This window comes from Plectropomus leopardus, chromosome 11 (genome assembly GCF_026936395.1).
Source record: "Plectropomus leopardus strain MGB_pleo_1.0 chromosome 11, ASM2693639v1, whole genome shotgun sequence".
Lineage (NCBI taxonomy): Eukaryota > Metazoa > Chordata > Actinopteri > Perciformes > Serranidae > Plectropomus > Plectropomus leopardus.
In genome coordinates, this window is record NC_142186.1 from 2,822,918 (window position 1) to 2,844,495 (window position 21,578).

Consider the following 21,578-nt stretch of genomic DNA (forward strand, 5'->3'; position numbering starts at 1 on the left):
GACTGTATAATAAGAAATACCCACTGGCTCTGTCTTTCTTTGTAAAGTCATTCACATTTAGTCTTTTTTTTTTGCCTCCCATGTGTTTCACTTGGTGAATAGGGTCTACAGATGGGCAATGGGCAAATATTAATATAACTGTTTAAGCAACTCTTCTCTATCCTTTTCATCATAGTCTGTTGGTAAACGTTGTCATTATGTTCCATCCAGGATTGACTGCTGAACCAAGTGGGCCACTTAAAATTAAGTAACTTAAACTTAGTAAACTCCAGTCCAATGTTTGGCTTAATATCAAACCAGTTTGAATAATTTCACACTGGCCCAACCCAAGAAAACATAGTTATGAATAATATACACCATTTCTGCTAGCAGATAACCCTGAATCATACACATTAGACCTTTAAGCCCTTAAACTCTGCTGGACCGATCATTGGCTCCTGTGTTTCAGCTTAACGTTTCTCAAATCCCTTTAACCAAATTTAAATTCTAATAGAGATCTCAGACTTGCCAAAGCTAGAAATTGGGGAATTTCTACTAAAATGTCGGTGAAATGTTTATAAAACCTAAAATTTATTGTGAAAATCAATGGTATCAAAGTTTAGATTTATCAAAACATTTAATTATTTTCACTGCTTTTCAGGACAAACCAACTTTGTAGAACCAAAGTCATAACAACAGCTACTTATAACACTCAAATATAGTTTTTGACAAGTTATTTAGTAAAATATGTGAACAGAATATTTTGGAACTAAATGACTTGTGAAGAGGGATAGTTTGGCTGGAAACAAGTAGCTATTGTTGCTTTGGTTTAATACAATTGTAAACAAGTTATTTGTACCAGAAAATTACAAAGACTGAACGTTTTTCTAAAGTTTTAACCTCTGAAACCATTTATTTTCATAATAAATCTAACATTTCACAAACATTTTTGTAGAAATTCATGATTTCCTAAGTCCCCTGAGTAGCAATGGAAAGTTTGGGATCTCCAATAGAATTTAAAAATAGTTTCAATGGATTTCAGCAACTTATAGCCAAAACTCAGGAGCTAGCGACTGGTCCAGTAGAGTTTAGGGGGTTAAAGATGAACTATGTCTTGTCTGTCCTTGGACATTTTTGTTTATTCAGATGAGTAGCTGATGCCACTGGGGCTGAAGTTACAGCAGGTTTATCACCCTGCCATCACTGCAGCATGACATCCAAAGATGTTAGCTAAATGCTTTGGCAACAGATAAAGGTTGTACTGATGTCCTCATCTCAATGTCACGCAGCAGCCTTTGCCTCTGCTGTTAATTGAGTTACAGAGAAATGCGTACACATGTTTCACAATAAATTGTAATGCCACGTTTGAGTGAAAGACCTCTGTTGCAAAGCACTCACTGGTAAGAGAAGTGCTGATGGCTGAGTATATAAACTACATTTACACTGCAGAGAGGCATAATGAACACAAAGGCACTTGAAGAACAGCAGTGAGGTTCAGTCTAAATATATAAAAGACCTATGCTCAGCATTATCGATGGCTGCACCTTCTCTCATATGCTGGAAAGTGAGAGCTGCTTTTCCTCCTATCTCCATATCTGTCATCGCACAATGAGACAAGACTGTAAAATGAGTGCTCATGGAAGATCATTTTCAGGTAATGTCTGGGCTTAGAAGTTGTCAAAAAGTATAATAGGAAAAGTCTAATTCGATTGTAAAAGCTGAAATGTTTCCCATTAATCTGCAACAGCCCAAGGATTTCTTTCTTAGAGATATTAAAGAGAGGGGAATCGGTTCTGCTCTGTTCTTATTGTGTTTGTTTTTTGTTTTGTCATTAAATTCACTCGGATAACAATAATGGCATCTGCAAAATAATTGTTATGTCTCGGTCTTCCACTGATAATGTGCGCACCAAAAACTTGCTCCCCACTCAAAGCCAAAAAAGTGCTCAGAATTGATTTACCCTTTTGCAGGTATCTTCCTTTCTAAAAAAATAAAATAAAAGAAATAAAAAAAATAATCCTCCTTAACACGGTTCCATCAAATCAGATTAGTTTTCTCTGATTGAGGTCAAATGTAGTTCAACCAGCACACTTCTAATTGAAATGATAGCTTCGTTGCTAGCTCCAGATAACCTTGACTTCTAACACTTCTTCTAATTCAGCTTGCTAATTGAAGTAGGGAAGATGTAGAGCCGGTAAACAAATTAACAGAAAATCAGCCTTTTGAGCACGAGGATGCGACTCTGCCGGCTGCATCGAGTGCACACTGAATGGAGCATCATGTTCTGGCAGGGCGCTGCCGTAGTATGAATGTGATTGGAGATTGTGAGATCATGAACAAAGACAATGGAGGGCTCTTTGGGATGTGACAGCTCACACTTTTGCTGCATGGTAGTCATGCTGCTGTTGGATTTTTCAGCCCACAACCTCAGCATCCATCTGTTCTGTGTTTGTGTCAAAGGACAACCCAAACACCAGGCACTGTAAATTGCTGCAAGATATAGTAGATACTTTACAGTTGCATATTATTATGAAGCAGATACCTTGAAACAACACTGCTGTTGAGGTGGGGTTAGTATTAGGCAAAAAACCCACTCAATGATGGTTTGATCATATTCTGGCTCAGAATATCCAGGTTTGGACTAAAGTTAATGGATAGGGTTGGGGTTTGATTTAGATCTGGGTTAAGATGTAGCATTTGAGGGGTGCGGGCACATGAGTAACTAAGTGGATTCACTGCTAAAAGTTTTCCAATTTAACCAGTATGTTATGGTTAAAATTTCCTCCAAAAGATTTTATATGGTTAAAAAACCATATTAAAATCACAGTAAAACAATAGGTGGTTATACAGAAAAATGCAAAGATGCAAGATAATATAGATGAAACGGTAGAGAAAAGCATGAAAAATAAGGTAGAGAAGGACTCAAAAATTAAGTATTTTTCTAAAAGGAGAGTTTTGGGGTTAGGGTTAAATTAGTTAATATGTGTATTATTAACATGATATCAATATTTTATTTAAATCACAGTTATTGCTAATATAGTATATTGAGACACCCCTAACACATATGATAATATCATATAAGAATGAGAAGAAGACATATGTTATTAATATTTTTTTTTCACTGTTGTCATTTCCATGTTACATACACAGACCTGAAATACAAACACACATTCACAAACAGGGCCTTTACACATGCATTAAATGAAGAGATGTCAGAGCAAGAGGCTGCACATGTACAGGCACCCTGAGCAGTAGGGGATTCTGTGCTATGCTCAAGGGCACCTTGGCACTGCTCAGGAGGTAAAGTGGCAGCTCTCCAGTCACCAGTCCATACTGGTACTTGAACCACTGACCCACCTATTCCCAAGTCAAGTCCCTATGGATTTAGCTACTACCGTCCTAAATAATCCAGCACTTATTCGATCATTTTTGTTTCTTTATGTGCGTGCTGTGTCTGTCCCTGTGTCTTTTCACTATCTATGAAGTCTAATAACCCTTTTTGTTACAATTTTGTACAGTTTGCAGACTTTGCCTAAACCTCCCTACACTCATATATTGAGTGTAATTCATTTGCCAGAGAAGAGACAAAATTATGACAAAAATCAGTAATAAGTCTGATAGATTATCTATAGATATTGTGATAATATCGTTCACGTGAACTACTGTGAACATGTAGCATAAATCTGGTATAGTGCCAGCCCTATTATGCACACATTGTATGGTCTACTGTACCCAAGAGCCATCACTGAATTGACCATTAATTGCTATTTTATTCTATTCATTCCACTAGCCACAGTTTGCTCGTGCTGATTGTAAACTTAGGACCCCTAATCATTTCAGTCCATTTCAATAAAGTTTTATGAAAATAAAATGAGAGATAAAAACAAGGAAGACAACAGTAATTTACACAATTCTACAGTACTTTGAACAGAATGCAAAAGGGAAAAAAGATTAATATGGAGCCACAGATGGCTGAAAGATGCACACAGCATGGTGTATTGTACAGAAAAGTTCAGTGTTATTTTTATCACAGCACATCTTCAGTCAATAGTACAGTTAGCCACAGCATTTACAATACTACTGCAACATTTGATCATTACAACAGCCTCACTATAGTGTACAACAAATTCTTTGACAGTAGCCATGTCCAAAATCAGATCTGCCAGAAATCCAGCCAGAAAATCAAGAAGTCATATACAGATGTAGAGGAAATTTAGCTCCATTCTTAAATTAGTCATGGGCGACCATACATGCAGGAACTTATTTTTGCTAAACTAGTACTGTGCAGTATAAATGTGAATGCTATATATGTGCAGATGATCAGGCAAGATGTCTGTCAGCTGCAAACCACTGTTTGAGACCAACAAACAACAAAACTGGTTGATTTAAAGTGAGACATCCGGAGCATTTCCAGCGGGGACTGAGACACCAAAACTGGGTTTAAAAAACAAAATTACATTTTAACCTTGATCGTGCTACATCTTTGGAGTTAAAGAATGAGTTGAGTGAGACATATGATGCATTTTCAGCAGTAATTGTGCCACATAAACTGGATATTTTAAGCCACAATATGATTGTTTCCTAACCATAACCAAGAGGTATTTGTGCCTAGACAAATTAACCACAGTACTATTTAAACATTGTTTCAACGTATCACATAATGAGGTAAGAATGTAACACATTTGTGGTTTGCAGAAACGTACAATTGGAATATTTATTCTCGGGATGGGAGTTAAGAGTTACAAGAAAACTGCCGTATATACATCAGAGGTTCGGATAGTCATAAGAATCTGCACACTATCTCTCTTAGACACTATGTGTCTCTGAGTTGCATTTACCAAAATTTCTAAGTTGTCTCTTAACTAAAGCCACTCAGTCCTCTGGACAGATCATAACGTTACATCCGCTTGTCCTTCACTCCATCATTACCTTGTTTGAAACTCCATCCCGATGGATATTCCCCTGCAGTGGAAGTCCCACATCCAAGATATTTTATGGATCCAAAAACCAGGTCTGACTGGGAACTGTCCTGGTAAATTTGCAGTCTTTTTCAGCCTGTTAAGCCTGTCTGCATTATTAATTACCTCCCAGTACTGCAAATCTCACTGGAAGGTTAACGGTAGCTTTCCCATGAGCAGACCCTTGCACTTTGACTTGATGTGATGACATTGTCACGTCAGATCAGAGTAATTAAATCAATTTGCACATTTTAAATATCTTTATTCATACATTTTATGATAGATACCCTTTTACATGCTGTTCCAAACGTAAAACAATTGTTCTGATAACCCATGAGTTATGGTAAAACAGCTAACTATGCAACACGCTCTCATCCCAACTCGTCACGCATTGCCACCTTGCAGTGGACTTCATGTCGACAGGATTTAGGTATCCTTCTGCTTCTGTTGTTAACATTTCGGGATGCCGCTACTTTGATGTCAACAAATGCACATGATGGGATGACAGCGTATGTGGTTTTGTTTAAACAACAAAAAGCAAGCACTGGACGCTATTGTAGTTAGATTATTCTAGGACAGTCCTCTTAGTTCAAGCTATATCTTATTGAAATGGCTATCAAAGTACATGTGGCGGGCTGAGTGGTCTGCAGAGAATTCGGCTCTGAACATTCACTGAACACCTGCTTATATGGGTAAAATAGGATGAGCGATCACCCGTGCACATTGAACATGGATGCAAGTGGCACTGGTTCCGTCCAACTGCATTCTCATCTGACACCATTTGTTACATGTGGATGTGGGAGATGGCTTTTGGCGTCACACACATATGCCAAAAGCAGTGATAGAGTGGCACTATTTGACAAGTTCAGAATGAGAACGTGTTGGTTGTTCTGCCAATAGTGGGGCTGCAGCACCAACCTTCCACGGCACTTCTTCGGCATAAAATCTACCCAGGATAAGATCTGCGGAGTTGATGTATAAACTGTTAGTTGAGAAACAGCACCATCACCTAGCTGCACCTTTAACAAACAGACTTTGAGGTGTTGTTACATACATATTGTCTCTGTTGTCAGAGTCAGGCTAGCTTTTCCCACCTGTATTTATGCTAAGCTAGGCTCTCCTCGTCTCGCCTCCAGCTCCTGTCTCTCTTTCTTGTCTTGTTGTCAGTATAAACATTAGATCAATCCTCTCATCTCATTTTATAGAAAGAAAACAAATAGCCATATTTCCCCAAATGTTTTAGTAATTCTCAGTTTACAGTTGCATCTTCTGCCTCGTGCATTGTGTGTTTTCCAGTACGATGTCTGTGCTGGGCTCTTTTTTACACCCCGGAGCGTTTTTATCCCGGTCCCTGCTGAATCTTTAACACGCTGCTTGGATTCATATTATAATCGTGCCCAACCACAGAGCCTTCTCTGCCAAGTACTGTATATAAATTATCCACTCTCCTTTGATGTAAGCCTTTCTGACTGGAATGCAATTCATAATCCATAACCTGCTTCATTTTTAAGCCCAGACCTTATTATCTTTTCTTTTTCTTCCATCATGACTATCGATTATGTTCAAGATTTCATCACTGGCAAGCGTGATGCAGCTTCAGCTGACTGGAAAAACTGCTCTTCAATACACACCCACAGAGGAAACACAGTCTCCAATAGCTGAATCCGAAAAGACCATTTTAAGTCAGTGCATCACACACACGCCGCAGTCAACCTGCATGCTTGCATCTCGTTTCCGTTTAGCCTGAAAGAGTCTACATTCAGTATGAGATAGCTGCCGTGGGCTGGCCGGCTGCTCGTTGTTCATGTGATGCTACATCCATGTCATGTGGGATTTTCTGCAAACATGGCCTGCAGACTGGAAGAGGTGTTCATGTCATCATCCCCATGGAAATATGGAGGAAATGTTGCAGTGTTTTACCTTCTATGTGGTGTCACAAATTTAGGAAGTGTGACAGCTCTGGCAGTAAACATCACTGGCAATCTAGCAAGTGTGTCGGGGAAAATATTAAACATGGAAATGATTATTGTCATTGTTATTTTCTCCTGTTTGCCAAATGTTCCCCCTGTGAGTCTACTGTTGAGCAGTATGTCTGACAAACCAAAGCTAGTATGAGGAGGCCTTGATGCAATTTTAAATGAGACGGCTAAACAGGGAAAATCCAATATTATAATTTAATAAAATGTGCTGCATTAAAATTTGAATTTGTGCAAAATATGGTTAAGTCCATTTAATTTGTGTCAGCAGTTGTAGACTCTATTTGCATACAGACAGTCTCATCATTGTTATGATACTGCAAATTGTCTTTACCAATAATGAACAACGTCAAATGATCATGGTGTTGTATCTCTGTGGGGCTGAATTGTACGGTGGTGGCGGGGTTGCAAGGTTTGCATATTTTCTCTTTAAATAAAAAAAAAAAAGAATTAAGGAGTAAGGAGATACCTGACCAGATGATCTGGCGACACTCTGTTATCAGTTTGACACATTTTCTATAGCTGCAGCAGCAGTAGAAACTAGTGTTGTCAGAAATATTGATTTATCAACACATATTGATTCTGAATATTTGAAATGATTTTAACACTCATTTTCTGCAGTATTTATACACAGGTAACAGCTGCTCTTTCTCGCACTCTCAAACTGTTAATATTTACAGTCAATCTGCTGTTCTCTGATAGAAATCAAGAAAAGAATATGTGTTTTTGTTATACTCATGTTTTTAGACAAAGCATTAAATTGTTTGTCCTCAAGATATGGATTCCCCTCGAATCAAAATTGGTATAGTAAGAGCCACTAAATCACATATTTTATACTTACCAGTTTCTGTATATTTTAATGGTGTATAGTAGTAGACTAAACTAACATTATGTTGATATTTGTATTATTAATTATGTCATTTCTGTTAGAATGCAGGAAAAATTATGTACCACAGTTATGGTGCAGAAAGGCAGTTTAATGCACATGACAAAAGAGGACAGGATGATGTCATGCTAGGAGGCGACAAGAAGTAGATGTTAATCAATGTAAGTTTCTGACTGTGCTTTCATGTAGGAGCTTGTTGTACACTTTTATGCGAGAAAGGAATAGGATGTCAGGTCAATAGTTGACCAGATGTATATTTGAAATTCCAAAATAAACTTTGTTAAAGTTTTTTCCTGTCACATATGAGTACTTGGATTCTACAAAATGGTCAAAACTGTGAAACCTTGCAGACTAAGTGGCCTAAGAACTTTGGTAAGTTGAAATGGCTACTACAGCTATCAAATAACATTTTTTCCAAGGTCTTGTATGAAAGTGAGATTAATTTAGATTTTTGATAGATTTTTATTTATTTGAGTTACCTGCCCCAGATAGAGCCCAGATCATTTGGCTTCAAAGACAACAGAAAACAACCAGGATGGTCACATGACCAGTTCTAACATAGCTTCACACACTGTAAGGAAAACATGTGAAAGCATTACAAAGTTTAAAGGTTTTAGTTAGTTTCATCACAAGAAGGTCTGATTATGATGGATGCAATGTTCTGTGTTATAGTTTCCACGTATTATTCTTATTAAAAAGCCAGCACAATATATAACCAGATAACTTAAACAAATTGGGGTTAGTTAGTTTTTTCACCTTAACCCTAACCTGGTTACAGAGTGTAATCTTTTGAAAACAAAATCCCTACTGTCACCATTTAAACAGACAATGTGCAGGTCCTGTGAGAACGGTGACGTCATGGCCACACTTTGTACTTTGCACTTCTGTTTTTGTGGATCCGCGTACACGAGGATTGTTCTCGCAATGTTATCATATGAACGTGGGATTTTTTTTTAACAATGCAAAGTAGACTTTTCCATTTTTAGCAGGGCCATTCTGGTCTAAATATGGCCTTAATATAAAGACCAAAGGCCAAGGCCAGACCATCAGATCTCCAGTACTCAGATGTGGTCATGAGAAAAACAGATGCATCATCCAGTCAGTCCGGGAGATAATTCACTCAACACAGCCACACAGAGTGAGCAGAGAGGGACACGTCACACACTCTATTCTGTATCAGTGAAAGGAGGACAGTTTGGTGTGCAGTGCATTTTGTTTAGCTCTGAGCAGAAGGTCAGGAGTCAGCCTTTTGACAAATGTACCGATGGGTTTGTGGTGAATCGACGGCTCAGACTGAAAAAAAAGGCCATTCTTCTTCACTGCTCACACAACTCCACCTTCATGAGCAGTAATCAGACATCTGCGCTGCTTTTTCAATCACACCTGGTCATGCATGTTTTGCATAAGTACTGTGATATTCAAGCCTTGCCTGTGGGTTCCTGCAGGTGCTCTCCCAGTAAAAGGTGCTGTGTATGTACAGCATGTTGTCTCTCAAAGCCCTCTCAGCCTCTGTATAAAGTGGATAAACATGCTGGAAGTGATTTTTTTCTATCAGACTTTCTCTCCTTCCACCATCTGTCACCGCCAGACTCTCTGATAGCTTTAGCTTTATTTGCGCTGACGGAATAGTGCCCCCCTACTGTTCTGGCCCGTAAAGCAAACCAGCAAATTTCCCTCCAAATCCAACCTGGACAATTATAGACCATGGCTTCTACAAACTATGAATCTTGTTTCTTTAAACCTTCCTCTGTGCCTCTGAAGGAGAAAAAGTATTTTCTGTTCTGGTTGTACTGTATTTTCCATACAGTTTTGATAACAGTGTCTTTGGTTAAGACTTGGCATGCATATCAATAGCACCACAAACCCACTTAAAAGGTGTCTTCAGCCCCTTTCCCACTGCACAAAAAACCCAGAATGCCCACATACACCTGGCTTTTGTATTTAACCCTTAAAAATCAAAGCAAATTCACCCGATTTTTTTTAAAGGGCCAACAAGAAAATTGCTGGAAAATTAGCACAAAAAATAAAGTTAAAAAGAAACCCCCACACAAAACAAACAAAAAAAATGTTAAAAAATGATAAAATATAAAAACAAATTAATTAATATAGATATATTTTTATGTAACACAATTTTTATTTTATATCTTTTTATTGTAATTTTAATATTTATGAAAACTGTTATTATTTTTTTGCTTTTTTGGGGGGATAATTTTCCTCTAATTGTCTGTGTCTCATTTTCTCTCACTTCCTTCTCTCAGGTTTTTTAAAGTCATTTTCTTATCACCTTTTACTAATTCTTGCCAAGTTGCTAATTGTTTTTATTGCCATGTTTTTTAAAAAATAAATAACTAAAAAAAAAAAACTAAAACCAATTTGCTCACATTTCAAGGCTTTAAATGCTTGTGAAATGTGTCCGTAACCTTTCCCATTAACCATTTGAAACCTGGATCATCAGCCTTCTTTTGCTGCAATCAATCATAAATTCCCAGAAACAAATAGCTCTACAGGAGGTAAAGCCTTTTAGCGTTTGTCAGCTCCTGCTCTGTTTTTCCAGCAGGGATTGTGCCTCCAAATCCAGACATCTTAACCCAAAACACGATCTTTTTTCTAACCAATTGGGTTTTTGTGCCTCAACCTAACCCCATTTTAACAATAGCATTGTTAAAAAGTAAAGAAACCAATATGATAACATGCAAATGTAACAAATCCTTGGTTTGCAGAAACATATCGTGCCAATATTTAATCTGGCAATTAGGTTAGAGGACCTGTTATAAAGAGGATTTGTTAAAATGCAGAGATTTCACTTTATATAAGATTAATTTGGTCTCAATAATTCTTACTGTCTCAAGGAAAGACCAGCACCAACAATGTGTTTGTCCTTTTTGGCTTCCTCATCCAGTCAGTGGCTCTCAGCACCAAGCCATTTGAGTCCTCATGAAAACTTTAATCTTTCAATACAGGTTTCATTTTTACAATATGTCAGTAATTTCTCAGCTGGCCACTGTGACATTTAGTGAATGTTACTGAAAAAGGTAGAAATAGTGCATTTGTTGAGGACTATTTTAAGCTGTGGATTAATACACATTTAGTGCTTTTGTCAGTTTATGGAATTATAATCAGTAACATTTCCAAGCTGTCTCTTCAAAAAACTGTTGTGCCTACAGCTTCACTGATAAAGTGGAAAGCAAATGGGAAAATTAGTTTGTTCTATTGGAAGATGCTGTGATTATCACCTCCCATTTCATACTTACCGCTCTCCACCGGGCAATGATCGGTTTAGCCACCCATTGTTTCCAGGCACCTCGCGTTCCTCCGCAAATCTCCTTATTTACAAGTCATCAGCGAGACGGGGGCCGCAGCCTGGGGGATAATGTCAACTTCTCTGTGCAGTTATTGACAGGCAGCCTTCTCGCACAGCCAGTTATTTTCTAAAGAGTTTTTCTGGCCTCCACCTGCAACATTTAGCTCATCTGCCCCATTAGACGCTGACCTTCATACTTATGCCGACCGCGGCAGCCGGGGCCCACGCACCTGATTCAATCTCCACTCTGCCGAGATCACAGAGACATAAAGTGCCAGGATAAATTGATGCATTTATAGATACACAAATACTGCTTAAAATTGCTTCTTTGGGGTGTCAGGAGTCTCCACGATGTCCATGACTCTGTGGCCAAGATGAGAAATTTAGTATTAAATCCATGACTTTCCATACCGTCTGCTTGTTGGACCGCTTCCTTGACCTCAACTTTTTTTTACCTAATGCTACTTTTCTAAAGGGGTGAAGCGTCTGCTTTCATCCAGTAGCTCATGCAGTGGATGTGTGAAATACATTACGCCATATTCCTGTGAAGTGACCTTGAATGTGGCTTCTCCTCCACTCAAGTAATCCAATTTCCTGACCTCACCTGTCTGCAATACAACTGCTCAGAAACTCAAATATTTCAGCAGAGCCGGCAGGCTCGAGTCGTAGTTAGAGAGCTGACAGGTCACACAGTGCTGTGGTTCCGACCGTCACTGCTTACAGCTGATCTGTATCAAGCTTTATCTTCAATGGGCCGTGGGAAAATTCAGTCGTGTGCTTTCTATCATCAGAGGCTGTCGGCATGTCAGCCTCCGATTCAACAAATACAATCACTCCATCTGAGTTCTAACCCTGCTTCATGTCCTTATTCACCACACAGCTTATTAAAAAAATTCATTTTAACCCTTTAATACCTGAGAAAACTGGACAGAAGGCAATGAGCAAGTTAAGAGGAAATGACCCGGAAAAGAAATTAGTAATTAATTAATACAACAACAAAACAAAAAACAACAAAATGTATTGAAAAAATGTGCTTAAAAATAATAATAATCCTGCACCATAGTTTAAATATGTAATTATGATCATTATAAATGGTCCTATAGAATAAATAAAAGTTAACCCAAAACTTCAAAATATTAGTAAAAGTTAGTAAAAAAAATAATCAGAAAATTACCGAAAACTCATTTTAGAATAAAGGAAAAAGAGATTAAAAAAAATAAAGCTTTTAAAAATAACATTGAAATGACCAAGAAAGGGTGCTTTTAAAGTATAATAAATTTGTAGCATATTTATATCCTTAGCTTTTTTCTTTATTTTTTCTTAGACATTTTTCTTAAAAGCTTCTCAAAAATAATTTTCTAAATCTAAATAAAAGACTTGATCTATTGCTCAGGGTTCAAGGGTTAACATACTTGTAAACGTTATCAGAAAGCAGTGACGTTGCCCCAGGTTTCAAAGGGTTACTCATATATTAATCTGCTCAATTTTTTTTTTTTAAGAACTCACAATCTGTAAAAAGCTTTTTTTAATCACAGAAGCTGGTCAGAATGATTAAAAACAGCAGCTGTGGCATTCTTCCTCTGAGCAGTTTTTCTTGTGTTTGACTTTCAAAATGGAAATCCAATTTAGCCATCCATCACTCTCACACCATAATTCTTCAAGCGGCTGATGGAGCCAAACCATTTGCAAGCTCCTATTTTGAAGAATAGCTACTACAAATGAAAACACATCAAAACACATCCGGAAATTTAATGTTGGGATTATTGCATTAATAGCAAGCTCTTTTCATGTCATTTGTCAGAGCCGGAGCTGCAACAGAAGCAGAGGAAATCCCATTTGTGAAGTCAAAATTCAATTGGTGGAGTTAAGGAGCACAGTTTTGACAGTGGACAAGTCAAGGTGTGGTTTATACTTTGAGGCTATTGCTTCTTTTTAAAGATAATCTAGTTGAGGCTTATTTGTTGTCCCATATGCACAATATGAAAAATGTATTTTTAACAGAATATAATGCAGGAAAAGATTTTAAGCGTGATTTAGAATATCAAATTTCCAATGAGGTTTACTGTGTCTGAGTGCACTGATGTCATTCATCGCAGTAGAGTTTATTGTATAACTGTAAAATATCCTGCCCCCATTACATATTTCTGTCGCAAGTATCATATCCGAAGGATAGTTACATTGCAAAATTGCATCAACCAATATATTCCCCTCCCAAATATTGGTATCAGCATCAGCCTGAAAAATCCAGTATCAGTCAGGTTCTAATTATGTCTATACATTTGCTATTTAGCCTGGCCTGCTGACCTTCCACATTTAAGAATGCCATGCACATGCAGTCTTTAAAAGGGCACTACAATTATACGCATGCACATCAGTGTTTATGTCACGAGGATTTCTATTCAGCCTGCATCTTCTGTGGCTCTGCAGGAACTTGTTGAGTCTCAGAAGTTAACCCTGATGATGTCACCAGGGCGAGATGACATCACTAGGGTCAGATAAGCAGATGACAGCATAGAAGCTTCAGAGTTCATATATTTAACAGAGAGCACGACCTAAAAACTGGGTGTGTTTGAACAACATTAGCTTTTACGAGGGCAGGAGGGTCGAGTGAAAGACATTGTTAAGTCGGAAGTGTAGGATCTAGTGCTTTTGTAATCTGCTGCTTAGATTTTGAGCATTTGCTGTTTAATCAACCCAGAAGAAAATCTTTGTGTATTTCTGCAAACCACAAAATACATTACAAATCAGTGTATCTTATTAATGTTTTTGTGTAAGAGTGGAGGTTTTTTTAGGTGTCAAAACCCAACCACATGTTAACTAAGGTATCTGCTACATAATAACATACATATCCATGGTTTGCAGAAATGTACAATGCCACCATTTTATGTTGTAAACCAGGATTTGAGACCAGTTGTTTTTTTTAGTGAATCATTGCTGTGTCTGTGGCTTCACCAAACATTTGTCTTATGTCGCGCCCGTCACTGTTTTTTTCACTAAAGTGCCATGAAGAGCTGTTTTTTTTTTGTTGTTGTTGGTGGTGGTGGTGGTGGTGGTGGTGGGTTTTTTTGTTTTGTTTTGGTTTTTTTTACAAAGACTTTGCTGCCTTCCCAGCAGGAAATCTGTCCTCAATGGCATTTTAAGCCAAAATATCATCTTTTCCAAACATTTTTTTGTCTTTAAACTAACCACATATAAATCAATGTAATGTACGACATAAAAACATACAAATGTAAAATATCCATTGTTTGCAGAAACGTACAATGCTACAATTCTTTCTAGAGTTTATGTGGCCCACTGTTTAAGACCAACAAACAACACATTCAGCGGTGTTCCATTGGCTTCTTACTCACCAAATATGATTGTTTTTCGCCCACCTGTTGATGCTTTTCCAGCAGGCTTGTGCCCCCAAAAACAGGTATTTCAAGTCAAATATAGTCTTGTCCAAACCACAACCAAGTATTTTTTGTGCTCAAAGCTAACTAAACATTTACCACAGCATTCTTGAAATGTAAAATTTCCAAGAATCTACTACAAAATAATGTGCAAATGAAATGTATCTGTGGTTTGCAGAAACGTGAAATGTCAACATGTTTTTACAGATGGGGTTGTGTTTAATCTGTTTTGCAACATTTCCCCCACCTTTGTAATACTAAACGAATACTGTAACAACTTTCTGTAAAAATGCAGCCAAATTCTACATTAATGAACCGTTTTATTTCAAAATAGAGTTAAACACCATGAATCTTGATGCTTTTTGGAGCCAAAACAACACTTAGCGTATACAGTAGGCTGCTATATGATTTTATGCCATTATGCTGTATTATTACTGTAATACATTTCATGGTAATACACTGCTGAAGTAAATGTGGCAGTGACACTGTCATCAGGATAGGATACTGTTAACTACAGCTGTCAGTGGCTTAACGTAGTTTTTTAACACTTTATTTATAGTTTCCTTCATGACAACAGATGGCAACAGACAGGTGGTATTGAATTTAATAAACTGCAGTAGGATATAAGCAACACATAAATTACTGGCTCTCAAAAAAAGTGAAGAAAAATAACACTGACAGAACAGGTCTTATTAACAGCTCAAAATGTGGTCTTAAGCTGCTCGGAAAGACAGTTTCCCAACATATTCAATAAAAGGCCTCCAAGTGCAATTATACCTCCCAAGTGAACCCTTCAGGGTAAAAATCTTAGCTTCTCTATTTGAAGACACATCTTGACTTCCTTGATCGACTGTATAAAGGAAGTGGGACAGGTAGCCTTTCATCTAACAAGAATTAGCCTTCGTGCTAACAATGATGTAAATGCAATCACATTCAACTGGTATGTATTAATAACTTGCCTAGGTAGAGGTACACCAAACAATGCTATAAATGCTTCACTATCTATTGGTTTCTTGCAAATATGTGAATATACCTCCAATATTAGTTCAATGTAATTAAAAAATTTGTCAAAGTGTAACCCTAACTCTTAGATGCAGTTATTTTCAGACCAGTGTTCTGTTTTTGCAGCTCAGCTTAGCTCAGTCACTGCAGTTATCTCCTGGGCCACTGACATGCTTCTGCTGAATGTTTTCACAATTCTAACTGAAACATGTCACCTTCAATGATGAAACCTTAAAACACACACACACACACACACACATTAAAGGCCCACAGAGGCCCGCTGGACAGATTTGTCGACACACAAGTGGCTGGTAGCTGATAAAAGTCCACTGGCAAAGAAAGAGAGGAGGAAAAAATGGAATCACAAGACACGTCGTCTGACAGACAGATTCAGGTTGTAATTGTTTCAGCCTTCTGACTCTGCTGCTGTGACATACAGGCCTATTTAACAGTGGAGCGGGAGGAAATAATGGGGTGTGATGGGGTACAGGGTGTTTCCCTCAGCACACTGTGCTCACCTCTACACGTGCACAGGATGACTAGTGGCTACGCTGTTCCCGACAGGCTGCAAGGCCAGAGGTTCACAGGATTCCACCTTTCTATCCAGTTACACTTTGAACCACATCCTACAGCTCCATCAGCGGAAAAATCAATCTGCACCTCATCAATTTGCATTCATGAATTAAAGAAATTTACATTGTGGATTTAATTACGGAGGATTTCTCCTCCACAGTATCAGTGGTTTCTTCCAATCCATGCAAAGTAAAACGTTCAGATTATTCAACAAAACATACATCTGTTGATATCAATATATTGACAAACTAAAGTACCTGTATGCATTATTGTGATTGTAGTATGTGATTGTGTGTATTGCTGATTTTTTTTAATGATACAATTCTGACAGGATCAATTAAACCAAACGTATTATTTGAAGGATTTTGTTTCTGTAGCGTTTTTCCGTCCTCCTGCTGTTCTGTTCTGCAGTGGCAGCCACAATGTGTGATATGAAAGTAAGTCGACTTCACTTCTTGCCAACCGTTGGCCACAGCTATACAAATGGTGACTTATGCTGTGTACAAATTGATACATGAGATCTTTGGAATATTTCCACTTCAATAAATGAATGCAGGTATAAAACACACATGGACCTGAAGTGCACTATTTCTGGTGTAAGCATCATAGAGCTGCAGTGTGTCAAAATTCAAGGGGAAAATTATGGGTCAAAAGGTCATCTAAAATTTCTCTTAAAGCGGATTAACCCTTTGAAACCTGGATCAACATCACTTTTTTTGTGCTGCATTTAGGCATCTTCACAAAACATTTAAACGTTTGAAATCTTAGCTTTGTTTCCTTTGAAAAAAGGCAATGAGCACCTTGGAAATATTTTTTTCCATAAATTGCAAGGAATGAATGGATTTGAAAAATTTATTTAAGAAAAGCTATGGAAAAATGTCCAAAAAACTATATTTATCATTATTATAATTCTATATTACTTTTGAGCGCTCTTTGGGTCATTTGCTTATATTTAAATATTTTTAAAACTTTTTTCTGTGTTTTTTCCTCTATTTTGTTCTAAATTGCTCATTGCCTCTTTCCCGTGTTTTTGAAAGTAAAGCCAATCAAGCCAATATGCTCAGGCGAAAATGACCTTACTGGTGTGTTGTATGTTTGTTTATTCTTTGCAAAAATAATGAAAAAAGGGATTTGCTGTGATAAATAATATTTTACTGTCACTGTGATTTCAAATACACATACACACACATACACACACACACACACACACACACACACACACTGTATTCTGTACAGTCTGAATGATTGAATGAAATTACAGAGCACACACAAACACTATTGCTCGGAAATCACCATCTATCTCTCTCTCACTCACACACAGAAGTGCGTAAATTCATAAACAGCTGACACTATTCACGCACACATGTTGTGTTGCTGTGGTGTGAGGGGACACTGATACCTGCAACCTTTCAAATTTTAAACTTTCCAAACAGCAACAAGTTACAGGCTGTCTCCTTATGGATCATTTGTGTATCAGTTTCTCTTTTTGGCAGCTTTGCACTGTAGTGCAGTTCTGTGCCAGCTCTTTGGACGCACCACTCTCGTTATTGCTCCCGAAAAGCCGCGTTACACTGCAAATAACACTCTGAACAGCAACTTTCCCACAAGTGAGGAGAAGAGGGAAAAGTGAGTCCCCAACAGGTCAGAGCAACATGAACACAGCAATCAAACTTTCAGGGGAAAAAAGAAGACTCACCGAATCTCAAGACGTGTGGCATCCCATGAGAATATCCCACACAGTGTAATAGCAGCAGTAGAAGCCTGATGGTGCACCTGACTCTCGCATTAAGTATCAGCAGGGAGGTAATCTTCATGGTGCTTGTGTGGTGCACAGGATTATTATTCCCTGAATCGGTATATTCCCCAGAATTATTTTCTCTTTCACCGCTTTAACGTGAAGCGAGGCGGTTGGGCACCACCGGCGGGCTGGGCAACGCTTTCCCCACATCCATTTAGCAAAAGAAAAAAAAAAAAGAAGGAAAAAAGCACTGCGTGTCCAGCTCACTGCGCCAAGAAGAAACAGCCCTCCGACTCAGCTGAGGAAGATGATGGTGGAGGTGGTGGTGGTGGAGGTGGCCGGGCGTCCATGTTAGGCAGGGCAGAGCTTGAAGAGATCCATCTACTGAAAGACACAGATTGGAGGGGGGTGAGAGGGGGAGAGCGTGTGGAGATCCAGCGCGACCAAGTGAGAGTGAGCGAAGCGGCGGTCTCAGCAGCCTCGGCAGCCCGAGCTCCTCCTGCTGCACTGCCGCACAGCATCTGACGTCGAGCCAACACTAGTAGTGGGGGAGCGCACGGGGTGGATCGGGCATGTTTCTCGGCTACTGCTGACCACACTTCGCCCCTTGATCTATATCGCCTGGCCAAATTCTCATGCCTCCCCCCACTCCTCCTCCATCCTTCCCTTTCTCTTCCCCTAATGTCGTGTCCCCGGCCGGCTAGCCGCCGCTCTCCGGTTCTCCCGATTTTTTTCCCCTCCTCGCTCCGGTTCAATGGCCGTTCCTGGCAGCGGAGCGCCGCCGTGCACAGTCGTATAAAAGCCAATCTATGAATTTTGAAAAAGATCGCCCGTGTTTGATCGGAGTCACTCAAGCTTGGACTCATGTGAGGGCTCCGTGAAGCAAACCTGTCACTGTGCACTCAACAAGATGAATAGCCTCTGCTCACCCCCTCACTCTTCTGTATTTGGAATTATTACTTTTTTTTTTTATTTTTGGACTTTTCCCTGAGCCTGTGCAGCCTGTTAGAAAAGAGCCAGCCCTCAACATCAGAGTTTAATTTAATGTGTGTCTTCAATCTGACTTGTGATCGCAGGAAAGTGCAACATTGGCTCCCATATATGACTACTGAATTACTGGCGAAGCTTACGTGCACTGAAAGAGGAAAAAATATAAGTGTCATATTTAATATTTTCCCCAGAGGCTGGACTGTGGCCTCTATTTATTTACAAATACATCTGAAAACAAAGGGTTAGTTTTACTAGACATCTAGACACAGCAGCACACGTGATTGCTGTATTATTTCTAAATGTAAATCCTCAAGTTTTCAGTTAAATTGTGGTTGGTAATTCTGAAGCATAATTTCTACATTCTATAGATTCCTTCTCTAAACCACACATCTTAAACAGGATGGGAAATATTGAATATGTAAAGGTCAAGCTGATTTGGAGCAAATCAAAAGTGTAATATCATCGTCAGCAATGAACGAAAATAAAGTGTTTTCCGAAAAATACTTTATCATTTCCTCCTATAAGAGCATCATTTCTGTTACTGAGATATAGCACTGGCTTTAAAGACGGAAACGCTTTACATTTAGGCCACAGTCCAATGTCCTAAACGAGCCTATGCTTTGAGGAGTTTTCAGGAGGATCCAGCTTTGCGTTGAGGCTGTTTCAGCACCCTGGACAGCGAATCTGTTTTTAAACAAGTCTTTGTATTGCTACGCTCTCAGCACCATGGACAGCGACACCGCGGCCCCTCGTGTTTCCATGTATTTTTGGCGGCTTCCTCTGCTCCCTGCCTCCTTAATTAGTAGTGGGGGGACTCTGTTTGGACCCGGTCCATGTGATAATACAGTTTATGCCTAAAGGTTAAATATTGTTTCACCTAACCGCCTGCTTTAACATTAATATCAATTTCTTGTGGCCAACACTCAAATAAATCCCCAGCCCGACTGCCCAACGTTTTTGGAAAGCTACAATAAACAAATATGTTAATTGTATGAACAGGCTAAATGAGATTATTAAAAGCAAACTCATAATTAAAATTAAGTGCATCATCTGAACTGGGGAGCCGTCCACACCTGGCACAACATGGAACAGGGAACTTACAAGTTAATTTCTCTATATATTTTGAACCAAGCTTTATTTTTATTTTTCATAGTTGGCGCAAATTTTACAGGATGTCAGAGGATTTCCTGAGGCGGTGAAAGAAAACAAAACCATGTCTGTGATTTGCTTGTCACTCCTCGTGCAATGAATAAATCGGCCCAGTATTTGAATGCACACAGAGGTCATAATAAGAAAGAGTAGCTCTGAACTAATTTGAAGAACACAAAGCCGCAGTTCTCTGAGAGCCGTGCGTAACGGCCACAAAGGTGCATATGGAGTCTGCGGGGCTGCCAGGTGAAAAAAAAAAACACAGTTGGCACCGGTGCATACTCATCTCGATTTCTATATATTCATGTCTTTTTACACATAGAGCTACAGCTCAACAAATGCCACTTTGAACATGTGAAAAGGGCTTTAAAACAAGCTGAGCGGAGCCCCTCCGCCGAGCGACGCTGCGTGATGATAAAGTTGATTTAAAGCTAATGTGCTCATCAACTATGAGATTTAAATGCGCGTCTCGTCTCCGCGAGTTTCCCATCCAACCCCGTGAACTGGAGACGTTATCTACGGATCATTCATAAAGCGGATCACGGTAGGCATTTAACGACCCTCATAATGTCTTTCAACCCCACAACAGTGAAGGCATCAGCCCGGGGAGGAGGAGAGGGAGGAGGAGGAACCAGAAAAGGTGACAAGCGTCTCCAAATAGAGGTCGGGCAAAGACACGGGAGGTCAGATATCTCCAAGGCTTATCAAAGCACAAATCGGAGCCTCTTTCTGAGACATCTGAATGTTATTTTCGCTCTGGGCGCGCAGGTTAAAAGCAGCTTTGGCGCCATAAACTCACGGGTAAACTTCGAACCTGGCCGGTGAGGTGCGTAACGGTGTTTTCTCCGCGTTTTTGCCGGTTGGAAACGATGTAAAAAATCGGCCTCATCTGTTTCCAAACATAAAATCTGCTCCTGAAAAGACGCGACGTGCAAAATTAGAGCTGCACAAACATGTAAATATATTTAAAGTTTGGAAGAATGGGCTTACCCGAGGTAGAGCTGGAGCAGAGAACAGTCACCAGAGCTGCACAAAGAAGTTGATTTGTTTCTATGGAGGAGCCGAGTCGCTTCCCCCGCACTTGCATCTGGTAGCGCTGCGCTCCGGCCGTAGGGGAGACACGCCTCCTGTCGGACGGCAGGACGCACTGCTTAAAGCAACAGGGGGGCACACACCGGACCAGGGGACACACTGAATCTGCAGTCTTCCCCGGCGGAGGAGACCGGGTGGCAGGTCGGACTGAGGCGCATTATAATCCTTTATTCGCCAGGTAGTTCAGCCGCGACACCCGGGAGGACATTTGCGCTCTGAGCGAGTACACCGTGCCAATGCAGAGCTTTATGATTTGGGAATCTGAGGCGCTTATTGGGTGTAAAAGTGTAATATATCTATTATACAGACTGGGTGAAGCCCAAGCTGATCTGATCCGTCACGAATCTGAATGAATGCAGCATATTATGGGATAGAAGATCAATGTTCGCTATAATGAAATGACCTTTATCAAAGAGTGATATCTACTCGGTGAGCCGTCAGTCCTCCAAAGATTTCATTTTACACATTTAATGTGAGCAGGTTGAAGTTTAACCATTTGAAAGCCGAACGGATTGGGTTGATTTCTCTTAAAATCTAGCAAG

At 39.3% G+C, this 21,578-nt stretch overlaps 1 protein-coding gene across 2 annotated transcripts in view; it reads right to left on the reverse strand.

Annotated features, from left to right (window-relative positions):
- grik2 (glutamate receptor, ionotropic, kainate 2) overlaps window positions 1-21,177 on the reverse strand; it is a 347,578-nt gene extending 326,401 nt beyond the window's left edge. The window contains exons 1-2 of one of the 2 annotated variants that reach the window (XM_088084955.1): window positions 20,935-21,177; window positions 17,764-18,189 (exon numbers count right to left, since the gene is read on the reverse strand). In XM_088084955.1, the coding sequence (XP_087941081.1) occupies window positions 17,764-17,881 (118 nt within the window). In that variant the 5' untranslated portion in view covers window positions 17,882-18,189; window positions 20,935-21,177. The remainder of the gene's footprint in view (window positions 1-17,763; window positions 18,190-20,934) is intronic. The other variant, XM_042489444.2, reaches the window with a different exon arrangement.
- Window positions 21,178-21,578: the final 401 nt, after the last annotated feature.